The following is a 13193-nucleotide window of genomic DNA, read 5'->3' on the forward strand; positions in this document are numbered from 1 at the left end:
TCTTATACGCCTTTGAAGTCTCGTTGTAACCTACTAGATACCCAACTTCGACAGTCTGCTCTAACTTGCTCTGCTTCTCTTCTGGAATATGGCAATAAGCTACACTTTCGAATATCCTGAGGTGACTTACTTCTGGCTTCTTCCCCGTGAAAAATCCCCCTGGTGTCTTCTTTCCTAAATCCCTGTGAGGAGTCCTATTCTGAATGGGTAGAGTCGTACTGCATGCTTCTGCCCGTAAAAACTTGGGTAGATTTTGAACATATAGCATTGCCTTTGCTCCTCCAACAATAGTTTTGTTCTTCCTTTCTGCGACTCCATTTTGTTCTGGATTATAGGGTGTTGTCCATTCTCTTTGGATCCCTTCTCTTGCACAGAAATTAGTGAAGTTCTTATCCGTGTATTCTCCGCCATTGTCTGAGCGCAATATCTTGATCTTCCTTCCTGTCAGGTTTTCCACTAGAGCCTTAAACTCTTTAAACCGATCAAAGACCTCATCTTTGGTTCTCAAAAAATAGATCCAAGTTTTCCTAGAATGGTGATCTATGAGGGTAACAAAATACTCAACGCCATTGATGGCCCTTATAGACATTAGACCGCAAATGTCTGAGTGTATTAACTCCAACACACTCTTAGCTCTATTGTTGCTTCTGAAATATGCTACTTTGGCGTACTTACCTAGCATGCAGCCTCTGCATGAATCATCATGCTTGGTAGTAAGCATTGGAACCCCCATAACAATTTCCTTGAGCATCCGCAATGCCCCATGATGTAAGTGTCACATCCTCCTATGCCACAACTCATTTAATTCTTTTTCTCCATCAACATTACTTCTTATCAATGTCATCGGAGACTCGAGTTGCAACTTGTATAATCTGTTGCTTTGAGTTCCAATCTGGGCCTTCTTTTTCCACCTTGGATGCTTGACATATACTCTATTACCAATGAAGTATACATCATATCCCTTATCTTGTAATTGAGAGACATAAATCAAATTCATTCCCATACTTAGTACATGCAATACATTCGTGGCCCGAAGACTATCTCCTGCTGTTGTCTGGAATATAATGGTTCCTTTTCCTACTGGGGTGCACTTCGTCCTATTACCCATTGTGATTTGAAAGTTGATTTGTTCCTCCTGATAGTTCAAGAAATATTCTTGTTCTCTAGTCAATTGAGTTGAAGCCCTACTATCAATGTACCAATCCTCGGCCGATGCAGAACTGGATAGGCAAGCAAACTCCTCTTCCAGCCTAGAAGCTAATTCAGAAATATTTTGATCCCTACTGTTCTCCATGCCCTTTTTCTTTGCTTCCATCTTGCCTGAAACTTGCTTTGATACCATGTGAAAATTTGCTGCAATAATTGACTTATTTCTCCTACTTATTTATGATAAGTTATTTACCAATACTTCAGTAAATACCAAAATAAATTTAGTTGCAGACTTCACAAACTAGAACTAAAAATTAAACGGCAAGAGAAACATCAGCATATGAACAATCACATTGACACACTTGTTTTTGGACAATCGTCCCCGAAAAAACCTAATGTGGGAAAAGTGGTGCAACAGATCTGAGGATTCTTATTATTGGGAATAAATATCTGAATACAATCTAGGATGCTCATCTAGCAATCCTTTACAGAGAAAACACTGGCGAAAAATTTGAGTGAGTTCTACCTCATTTCACCCGGGAGAATTCTGGCTGATCCGGCACAAGACTGGCTAACCCTGGATATTTTTGCGCTAGCCTTACGTCAGCCTTTCAGGCTCTGCGTCACCTTCTCTGCCCTTTGTGTTAGCTCTCCCAGCAGTTTTGGCAGTTCCCAGCAATTTCGACAGTTCCCAACAGTTTTGGCAATTCCCGACAGTTTCGGTTGTTCTGGATTTTGCATGACAGGTAGCTTTTCTACGTCAACTCTCCCGACTACTGCACTGCCTCTGCGCCAGCTCTCTCGGCTATTCTAAAAATTCTCGACAGTTTCGTCAGTTCCCGGTAGTTTCAGTTGTTCTGGCAGTTCTGGATTCTGCGTGACACACAACTTTTTTGCGTCAGCTCTCCTGGCTACTGCATTGCCTCTCTCCAAGATCTCTCTGCTTCTCTGTTCCGTATTTTCCAGAAATTCCTTCTCCCGGATTCTCTTTTCCCCTCAACTGCAAGATCTCCCCAATCGATTTTTCTCCTGGGAACTTCTCACCTCAGAAAATTGATTTCCTCAATCTCTCTGTGTGTTTCCAAATGAACTCCAAGCCTCCATTTTATACATTTCCTGTTGAGTCTTCAATGGCTGAGATTAAGTCTCTAATCAACGGCTAAGATTAAAACATGACTTGATCCGCCTTCTAGATCAGTCTCACCCATATTTTGATTAATACCCATTAATATTTTAATTTCACTACATTTAGACTTAGGAACTCCCTTAAAAATATTAATTATTTTAATAAAATACAATCTGGGTGGAATTTCACCAAACGGTTTTTGGGTTCTTTAGAACTCATGTGCCTTAGTCTTTCCACCAATTTTCAAGTCTAAATCACTTATGATGCTACCAAAAGCTAACAGGTAAACCCCAAAATGTTGGGCACACAAGAGATGCAGTATATACAATGGTGGAGGGAAACCCCTAAATAACATCTAAAGAATTGAATAAATGAAATGACCGAAAGTGCAATCATCAAAGGTGGTTGAGCTTTAATGAACTATTTCTCCTGCCTCAAAGAACAAATAAGGCACTAAAAAGAATCAGGCACAAAACGTTTTCTTACCAATCGCTACAAAATGGCACACATGGTGTCCTCCTAAAGGGTGTCCATGAGGTATGATCAGTGTGAAAGATAGAGAAACTGCAAAAATGCATGGTATAAACTGATGTACTAAAAATGGTGTCCCTTGGAATAAATGGATCTCCATAACACAACAACTCAGGAACACAAATCTGGAACAAGCACTAAATCTGACCAAAGCTTCCACAAACCATCAATGTCAAATCCATCAAGATGGACTTTGGAGAAATCCAGCTTGATGCAAGAATGTACTCATGAACCTGCTAGATCTTGAAAAAAAATCTGCCTAGCACAATTTCACTGGTAACACGTACAATTTATCTCCTTTTTATGCCTGTGTATGCCAAACATAACTAGAACTCATGACCCATATCTGAGGTACAAGAAATTCTTTATAAAGTCTTGATTGAAAGAGAGCAATCTAATATTGATCTGAGAAAAAACTAATGTCTATTATAATGTAAAAGTTAGAGCTTTGGAAAGTGATCTCTTTGAATAACATTGTGTCTATTGATAGAAACTACGAATGAAATATGGAATAGTATGAGAAAGATTAAGACATGCCATAGTAACTGAGAAATGAAACTAGTTAGTAAAGTCATGTTATAATGTATAATATTATCTTTAGTAATAACGATCATATGAATCAACAAAATGACAAAATCAATTTCCACAGTCATACATATGGGAAGGATAAAAGGAGAAAGACACACATACTATATGCTATAATTCAATGGTTAAAGTAGACATGAAGCAGACCTTCCAGTGGAATTCAAAAATTGATTCAGCACTTTGGCCAACCAGACCACATAATTTGCAAACGTTACCAAGATCATCTTTGTTAATGAAGGAATGGTCACACTCTGGTTCATGTTTACCTTCTTCACATAACACATTATGCCAATTATCCTGCAAAAAAAAAAATATAAATATATTATGCAGTTTAGGAAAACCTATACAAATTTGATGTCTCTAGAAAATGTCATTCTGACGATACCAGAAAATGTAGTGCATGATTTCAGACTCATCTTAATAAGAGAAATATGTAGGAAGATCATAGGAAAAGGCATGCATAAGGAAACAATAGTTTTGTGATATATGTGGTAAAGAAAATCAAAACCTTGACTTCTAGTTCAGCATTGAGCAGATTGGAATATGTAACTCCAAAGCTAGACATAAAATCAATACCAATATCCCAATCATATCTCTGGTAGGTAGAAAAAGAAATTAACAACTGTTTGCAAAGAGAAGATTTTTGCCTAACATCCACTACTTGAACTATCATCCCTACTAAATCTGTTGAAAATGGATGTTAATGATATCAAAGGCTGTCCAAATGAAAGAGGAAATTACATAGTCAAATAGCATATTCCAAAACCTTTCCAACAGTATATGGCACTCCCTCTGATTCCATAGGAATAAGGAGATATAAAATATTTTGTCAAGATGACCAAATCAAAGTACAAACAGGCTCCATTTGGATACCCTATCTTTGAAGGAAGTTTTACTTAAATCATGTACATCAAATGGGAGCATAGGATATATCGTTGGAAATCTTATTCCGAGACCTTTTCAATGATATAGGACACACCTTCTAACTCCTCACAGTTGAGGAGAAATACATTTTTGAATATCCACTATACATTCTGCTAGTTGCACCAGTCAGCCCAACCAATGGACAAGTCAGCCATAACCCAGCGTCCAAACACACTATAAATAGGCATGAGAAGGAGAATTTCTAACTCCACTCAAGCATTCAGTTCTTTGTTTAGGAGAGCAAAAGAGTAGGTTTGATGTTCATACCTCATGAACCAAGAAATGAAGTGAAGCCGAGTTGAAGCAGCTTTTTGTGGAAGGGTTTTGGCACATCTTTTGAACAGTTTTTGGCATTTTTCTTGGGAAGGGTTTCTAGTTTGTTTGGGGTCTATTTTTGAGGGTCGAGTATAGGTGTATTTGGAGGTTGAGTAGTGTTGATTTGTGGTAGCATTGGATGTGCTCTAGCCATGAAAATTGGTGGAGAGGCTAAGGCACATAAGATCTCCACGACCCATAAATGGTTTGGGGAAATTCCACCCGGTTGGAGAGATATTAAAATAATTAATATTTTTAATGGGGTTCCTAGGTTTAAACTTAGGAAAATTAAAATATTAATGGGTATTAATATAAAACTGGGTGAGAATGTTTTAAATGACATGGATCAAGAGAAATCTAATCTTAGTCGTTGATTAGGGACTTAATCTCGGTCGTTGAAGACTCAACAGGAAAAGTATAAGAGGAGGCTTGAGGGTCAGTTGGAGATACACCAAGTTGATCACTCAGTTCGATTTTTTTAAGCGGGGTTTGCTGAGAGAATCGAACCAGTGATCTATTGCAGCGAGGGGCAGTTCAGCACGAGGCTAAGAATACATCGCAGAGAGGCAGAGATAGTGTCGAAGAGACAACGCAGAGGCAGCCTGGGCTGACGCAAAGGCAGCCAGAGTTGACGTAGAAGCAACTAGAGCTGACGCAGAAGCTTGGAGGGACAGCGTTGAGGACACAAAGCTGACACAGAAGCTTGGAGGGACAGCGTTGAAGAGACAAAGCTGACACAGGCTGACAAAGGGGGCTGAGGAGCTGCGCTGGGTGATTTTCGTGGGGCAGACTAAGTGCTAATAAGCTGACGCAGAGTCGTAGGAGGGTGACGCAGAGTCTAGTGGATGACGCAGTTCCAGAGGGAAGCTTGGAGCAACTTTCGCAATCCAGCTAAGGAACAATCATTGTGGGGCTCATCATCTAGTCGTTGATCAGCCGGAATATCTATCTTTGAAGAGAGGTACTACTGCCGAGGGCATTCTCTGTTGGGTGAGCCATTTCTGGCACCCTAGTTGTATTCAAAAACTACATAATAATAAAACCCTCATATCTACTACACCGATTTTCCCGCATTGGGTTTTTCCAGGGACGATTGTCCAAAATAACAGTGTCGCTTGTGTGATTGTCTCAGTTATTTCAATTGTTGATCTGTATATGTGTTAAGGCTGCATTTGTGTTTATTTTCGGTATTTATATTTATAATTAACTTGTTAATGAAAAGAAAAAGTAGGAGAAAATAAACCAGATAATGCAGTAGGGATTTCTGACGTGTCAGACTTACAAATTTCAACATGGTATCAGATGATTGCAGATCACAGGAGGACTGAAGGCACCAACAATAATCTAAAGAATTTGCAGCAATAGGAGTTGTCCCGAGAAATAGCATTGTGCCAAAGCAGAAGCATCAGAGAAGAAGTGATGGAGAGGGCCAGCGTAGAGGTAGGGAGGGGCGGATCAGGCCTATGCAGTGCCTAGTCATCTTTCTCAGCCAGTAAAGATCGACGTTGTGGCCAGGAGGAGCAGATTTTGTCGTTGTTGGGATTGCGCAGAGCCTGAAAGGCTCAGTTTCTTCAGTTGTTGGGGCTTGAGGAGCTGTGGGCAAATTGTGATTGAGAAGCTGGTGGGGTGTTGATTCTGTCAGAACAGAACAGTACCTAAGGAGACAGAACCAAGGTAGAGGGAGTCACTACCTTAATAGATTTCTAGCCAAGAAATCCATATTTGAGTTGCAGTTGCAAGGAGGATTGAAGAGGAGCGGTTCAATAGTAGGCCAGAGGATTTCTAGGAGGGAAATCAAGACTTAGAGGGAGATTTATAGGAGGGAAGTCGAATATCAAAGGGAGTCCAGAAGAGGAGCTGAAATAGCAGTGAACGAACTGAGGGATCAGGACAGGTTGGACGGGGCTTCCAACTTTGTCATCTGGAAGGCCAAGATCTTGGCAGTCCTGGATCGACATCGCATCAAGGACTTTGCCTTGAGAGTTGTGGCTATCCAAGTCGACCCAACTGAGAATGAGAAGTATGAGGATGCAATGGCGAGGGCGAAGTGCATGATCCTAGACAGGGTCAAAGATCATGTCATACCACATATTGCTGAAAAGAACACAGCAAAAGAGATATGGGATACTTTGACAACCTTGTATCAGGGCACTTTCGTGCAGCGGAAGATGCTATTGGAAAATCAATTGCAATCGTATCAGATGCAGAAGGGAGAGCAAATAGATCCATTCCTTTTTAGGTTGCAGGAGATTCGTGACCAGCGCACTTCCGTGGGGTCTACACCGGATCCAAAATTTATGGTTAGGACTGCCCTGAATGCAGTCTTCGAGGAATGGGAGACATTTGTCCAAAGTATTTTGGGCAGGGCTACTCTTCTAGGTTGGGAGGAGATGTGGGCAGCTCTTTGCCAAGAAGAGATGAGGAGGTTCACCAAGGCGGGGAGTAGTGGCAAGGGAAGTCGAATCAAAAAAAGAGGAGGAGGATGCGGCTCTAGCATTTGCAGGACAATAAGGGAAGAGGAAGAAGAAGGATATCTCCAAGGTGAAGTGCTTCCATTGTGGGGAGTTGGGACATTATGCATCCCAGTGTCCGAGGAAGAAAAACAAGGGACAGGCTTCTGATTCAAAGGCAGCTCCAACTAAGGCTGAGAAACAGGTCAAGACTAATGACAACTATGCCATGAGTGCTCATGCACCTCTAGAGAAGAGGTGGGGAGACATCGAGTTGTAGTCAAGAGGACTACAAACTAGGGGCAGGATCCTTGAGGTGCCCAAACTCTTGGATCATATCTGGCTACATGAGCCCTTAATGACAGTAGCAGAATGACAAATGTTGGGTAGAGAAAAGTGTAGTGAGTTAGCAAGGCAATGCTTGGGTGCAGAAATCTGAGGGAGCGCAGTGGAGGTTACAACAGTGCGAAAGGCACAGAGGTGTATGCAGCAAAGCAGTGGCAGCAAAGGCAGCACAATATAGCAGCAGAGGCAGCTTCAGGTTCATGAGGCTTCCAGACTGACTGGGACGTCAGTATTTGGGAGAAGTCAGTTACCTACTTCTCGGTAACTGAGTTGCAGTGCAACAGTTAATAGTGGAAGTGCTAGGGGCAACATATTGATAGGGAGCTGCAGTACAGATGTAGCAGTGGCAGTGGTAGTGTCATGGGCAGTAGTACAGGAAGCAGCAGTGTAGATGATGTGAGGTAGTGGGCCAAGCATCAACACAGGTATCAGTGTGGAGGATCAGTGTGATGTTTTCATGGTGAAACATTACTAGAGCACATTCCTTGCTAAGAGATAATGGGGTTCCTAAGTATAAACTTAGGATCAGTGCGATGTTTTCATGGTGAAACATTACTAGAGCACATTCCTTGCTAAGAGATAATGGGGTTCCTAAGTATAAACTTAGGAAAATTAAAATATTAATGGGTATTAATATAAAACTGGGTGAGAATGTTCTAAATGACATGGATCAAGCCAAATCTAATCCTATCTGTTGATTAGGGACTTAATCTCGGTTGTTGAAGTCTGAACAGGAAAAGTATAAGAGGAGGCTTGAGGATCAATTGGAGATACACCAAGTTGATCAGTTAGTTCGATTTTTTGGAGGGGGGGTTGCTGAGAGAATCGAACCAGTGATATATTGTAGTGAGGGGAAGTTCGGCATGAGGCCGAGAATACATACCAGAGAGGCAGAGATAGTGTCAGAGAGATAGCGCAGAGGCAACCTGGGCTGACACGGGAGCTTGGAGGGCCAGTTTTGAGGACGCAGAGGGCTGGGGAGCTGCACTGGGTCATTTTTGTGGGGCAGGCTGAGTGTTGGTGCGCTGACGCAGAGCCGTAGGAGGGTGACGCCGTCTCTAGTGGATGACGCAGTTCTAGAGGGAAGCTTGGAGCAGCTTTTATTGTCCAGCTAAGGAACATTCACTATGGGGCTTATCATCTGGTTGCTGATCAACCGTAATATCTGTCTCCAAAGAGAGGTACTACTGCTGAGGGCATTCTCTATTGGGTGAGCCATTTTTGGCACCCTAGTTTTATTAGAAAATTGCATAATAATAAAACCCTCATATTTGCTGCACCGTTTTTCCAGCATTGGGTTTTTCAGGGGATGATTGTCCAAAATAACGGTGTCCCTTGTGTGATTGTCTCAGTTATTTCAGTTGTTGATTTGTATATGCATTAAGGTTGCATTTGTGTTTATTTTCGGTATTTATATTTATAAATAACTTGTTAATGAAAAGAACAAGTAGGAGAAAATAAGCCAGATAATGCAGTAGGGATTTCTGATGTGTCAAACTTACAAATTTCAACAAGTAGGTTGAATTTTAGTGAGGAGAAGGTCGAGCTTCAGGCCTGTCTTGAGGGCCAAATTTTATCCTTGTAGAGGTAGAGTTTCAGGCATGTCTTGAGGTCGAATTACAGTTATGATTTAAGGGTCGAGTTTTGTCCCTACAAGGCTGAGTTTCACAGATGAGTACTATTGTTTGAAGGCTGAGTTTTAAGGAACAAGTTTTGTTGTTTGAAGGCCAAGTTTCATAGGACGTGTTTTGTTGTTTCAAGGTCAAGTTTCAAGGTTGAGTACTGCTATTTGAAAATCCAGTTTAGGCCTGGTTTGAAGGCCAAGTCCTAGTGTCTTGAAGGTCAAGTTAAGGCCCGATTTTAAGTCCAAGTTTTGGTGCATGAAAAGCTGAGTTCAAGTTGGAACTTGCACTTACTGTAAGTTGGCTCTTACTGAGGATCGCTGTCCTCATCTTCTTGACAGGTTGGAGCCTGCAATTTTTGTAAGTTGGTTCTTACAGAGGATCGGTATCCTCACAAGAGATTGTACTAAATTAAAGATTGCGTTCAAGTATTTTTATTCAAATTATGATTTGCACTTTAATATTTGTGTTCATACATTGGGGATGATTGATACTATCATGTGAACTCAATTTCAAGATCAACTAAGTGAAAATTTGTCAGAAGTAATGAAATATTGATTCAACCCCCCCCCCCCCCCCCCAACTTTCAGTATTGCCAACAATTCGGATTACCACAGGATTCTTCAAGAACAATATAACTGAAAGAATATCTTACAACGGGCCATGGCCAGTCAAGAAGCATCATTCAAATTTCATTTCTTTGATGGAACAATTTTTTTCTTTTGGAAGATAAAAATGAGAACACACTTTATGTCTCTTGGTGTTTAAGTTTGGCAGTTTTTTACATATGGATATAAGGTCCCATCCTCTACTCCAATAGATCAAGATGGGAGAAATACATGTCTCCAATGCAAAAGCTATGAATTCCATTTTAAGTGGCTTGTTAGATTCAAAATTTGTTATATTTATGCAGTGTGAATCAGCTAAAAAGATGTGGGATAAGCTTGTAAACAACTATGAAGGATATGACAAAGTAAATAAGGAAAAGTTTCAGAATTTTCGGAAACTATTTGAAAGTCTAAAAATGAATGATGAAGAAGATGCTAATGCTTATTTTCTTCAATTAGATGAAGTGGTTAATTCGCTCAAAGGATTTGGTGAAGAAGTTAAAGAAACAATAGTTGTTCAAAAAATTTTGAGGTCTCTTCCTCTACATTTCCATGCCAAGGTCTTTTCCATAGAAGAATTAAGAGGTTTGGAGAAATCGAAAATGGACAAGCTTCATGGAATTCTCACTGCATAAGAAATGAGGACTGGAAACTCATCACGTAAGGAAACAACATTAAAAGCATCTAAGAAGTCAAGAAAATGCAAGTCTAGTGATTGTTTTAGTGATGAATCCAATACATAAATGACTCATCTAGTTAGAAAACTAACAAAAAAATTCAAATTCAAATGTAAGTTACCTCTCATCTGTTTTAACTGTTGAAAGATAGGACGTTTGGCTGCTATGTGTCCTTACAAGGAAGATAGTGATTATGAAGAAGAACCCAAAAAAAAGGGTCTTCAAAAGAAAATCTTTGAAAAAGAAAAATCTTTATTCCAAAGAGGATAATGATTTTTCTTGAAGAAGAAGAAAATGATTCTGATGACGATAAAAGAGAGATCCAACACAGACAAATCAGAGGAGCAAAAAAAAAAACAGGAGAAAGTGTTGAAGGCACAGTGGATCTTGAAGAAGAACTTATCAGTGCATTAGAAGAAATTGATAACCTTAGGAAGAAGAACAAGAGACTATCCAAGGAAATCACCTTTATCAAGATTGAAAGAGAGGAAGCAAAAAGAGTGGAAGAAGTGTTAAATAGTCAGCTAAAAGAAAAGGAAGAAAACTGTGAAAAGTTTGAAGCAAAAATTGTCTCATTAAGGAAAGAGCTAAATAAGCTCAACAAAAACATGAAAATCTCTCAAACCATGGATGCTCTTCTTAGCAATCAAAGATCACCATATGACAAGACCGGTCCTGGCTATATTGGTGAGACCTCATACAAACAAGATGGAAACACCAAGTCACAAGGTATGGAAGTTGAAGAAAAACTCGAAAGCTCCAAACTCAACAAAAGTAATGATAGTGTAATGTTCCCATTTTCAGTTTCCTCTATAGTACAGCCAGGATGGGTTTCCAAGGTATGTGATGTCTAGGTCAATGGAGCAAGAGTACGTCATCAGAGGTTCTAATTATTTGATGGTGTTTGCTCAGCGTATTCTCTGATCCTTACAACTTGCTTTTGGTTCAGCTACATTTCGATAATTCCCATAAAATGGGGTTATTATTGAGCCTTTTTAAATTAATTATGCTTAAGGTGTCATTTCAGGTGGAATATTTAATAAAGCACCTTAGTGTAATAGTTCTTTGGAAATGGGATGAGAAGATCTACATGATGGAATGGTGAAAAGAGGATTTCAGTGACCAGAGAAAGAATGGTAGTCAATTTACCATTTTCCCAGATTAAAAAGTGACTTTAATTAGTCACTTTAACTAATAAATAAGGGAAAAAGTGACTAATGGATAAAAAGGCCAAAGTGACTAAAATAAAATAAAAGTCACTTAAGAAAGGGGTCAAGAGGAGAAGCTTCTAGAGCAGGAAAATAAAATAATAAAATAAAGGCTTCTAGAAGGTTGGAGATGGATCCATCAGATCTATAAAAGGAGGAGAAGCAAATCATTTGGGACATCTTGGTTTGGTTGATCATTGTTTAGTGAGGGTTGGAGAACAGAGTTCCCAATTTCAGTCAAGCCCCAGGACAAAAATCCTCGGGTTTTCTATTGTGTGTTGGATGAAAACCCAACACATTTGAGGAGATTCCACCAAGGAATTTCACAGAACTTCAATGATAATGGAGCAACAATCATTCAGATCCTTAGCTGGTGCTTAATTTCTTCTCATTCTCTCTCAGTGATTTCTATTGTAATAGCATATAATACATAAATAAAGTTGAGTTCGAGTATTTGTTCTATCTTTCTCTAAATTGGCATGGTTTCTCATTTTGATTATTTCTGCAAATTTGTGAGAGTTTATGTTGTTGTGAATTTTCAAAATTAAAATAAACAGAACATTTTATAACATCCTAGAACTGTTAGAAATTTATCTATTCGGGATATTACAGTGGTATCAAAGTTGTGCATCCGGCTACCCTGAGGGTTTTAAAGGATGATTTTTGTCTCCCATTGGTGCTTAAGTGTTGTGGTAGTATCATAGTTGCAGGAATCGCCCCCCCCCCCCCCCGGATCCAAAGCCGGAATCGCGACCCGTACGGAATCGTTCCGGAATCTCCAGGCGAAGCGCGATTCCGAATTTTAGGTGGCGCGATTCCTATTTTTAAAAACGATTCCTGCCATTTAGGTTGCGTTGCCCCCAGAATCGCGCTTCGGAAGGCGATTTGGGCAAGAGGTTGCGCCACGCAACCTGCCCAGAAGAGCACGCCACCTGGGCGCAACCCGCACGCAACCCGGGCGCAACCCGCGGGGCAGCAAAATAAACATAATTTTTTTTTAATTTCTTTTAAAATTTAACTTAACTAAGCATGAGGGGGTGGGTTAGGGTGAGTTTAGGGTGACTTTAGAAAAGAATAAAGCCCCCATTCTCTTCTCATTTTCTCACTTTGAGTTTATGAGAGTTGGAGAAGAGAAGAGAGGAGAGGAGAAGAGAAGAGAGGAAAGGAGAGGAGAAGAGAGGAGAGCTTGGAGGAGTGAAGAAGGAGGAGAGATTAGTAGATATATTCACAATCTACTTCTTTTTGTCATAGATTACTCATTAGACTTGTAGACTTGTGAATTTGAATTTTGAACCTTTTTGGCTTGGCGGTGACCAAGTGACATATTTTGTAAACATTATTATTTGAATTTTGGACATGACAAATGTTGACAGTTGCTCACTTGCTAGATAAATCATAATATGCTCTATGTTTTATGTTTTATAATATGCTTAAATGTTTTATGTTTTATAATATGCTTAAAAATTTGATGTATGTTTGTAATAGCTAGAATATAGATGATTGTTGTACTAGTAAGTAACTACAATGGAATCATGGATGCCATATCTATCTTGATTTATGCAAAAATATGCATGTTTTCATGTCTTCTACAATTAATTTGGTATTTGGGATGTTTGTTTTGAGTATAAATGCAAAAAAATATAAAAATATATA

At 39.7% G+C, this 13193-nt stretch overlaps 1 protein-coding gene across 1 annotated transcript in view; it reads right to left on the minus strand.

Annotated features, from left to right (window-relative positions):
* LOC149152803 (protein CHROMATIN REMODELING 35-like) overlaps positions 1–13193 on the minus strand; it is a 381887-nt gene that overhangs the window by 37859 nt on the left and 330835 nt on the right. The window contains 1 exon segment of the mRNA XM_089443610.1: positions 3539–3688. Coding sequence (XP_089299736.1) covers positions 3539–3688 — 150 coding nt within the window.

Source organism: Pinus tabuliformis, chromosome 9 (genome assembly GCF_031772625.1).
Source record: "Pinus tabuliformis cultivar Carrire ecotype Pingquan chromosome 9, CPIR1, whole genome shotgun sequence".
NCBI lineage: Eukaryota > Viridiplantae > Streptophyta > Pinopsida > Pinales > Pinaceae > Pinus > Pinus tabuliformis.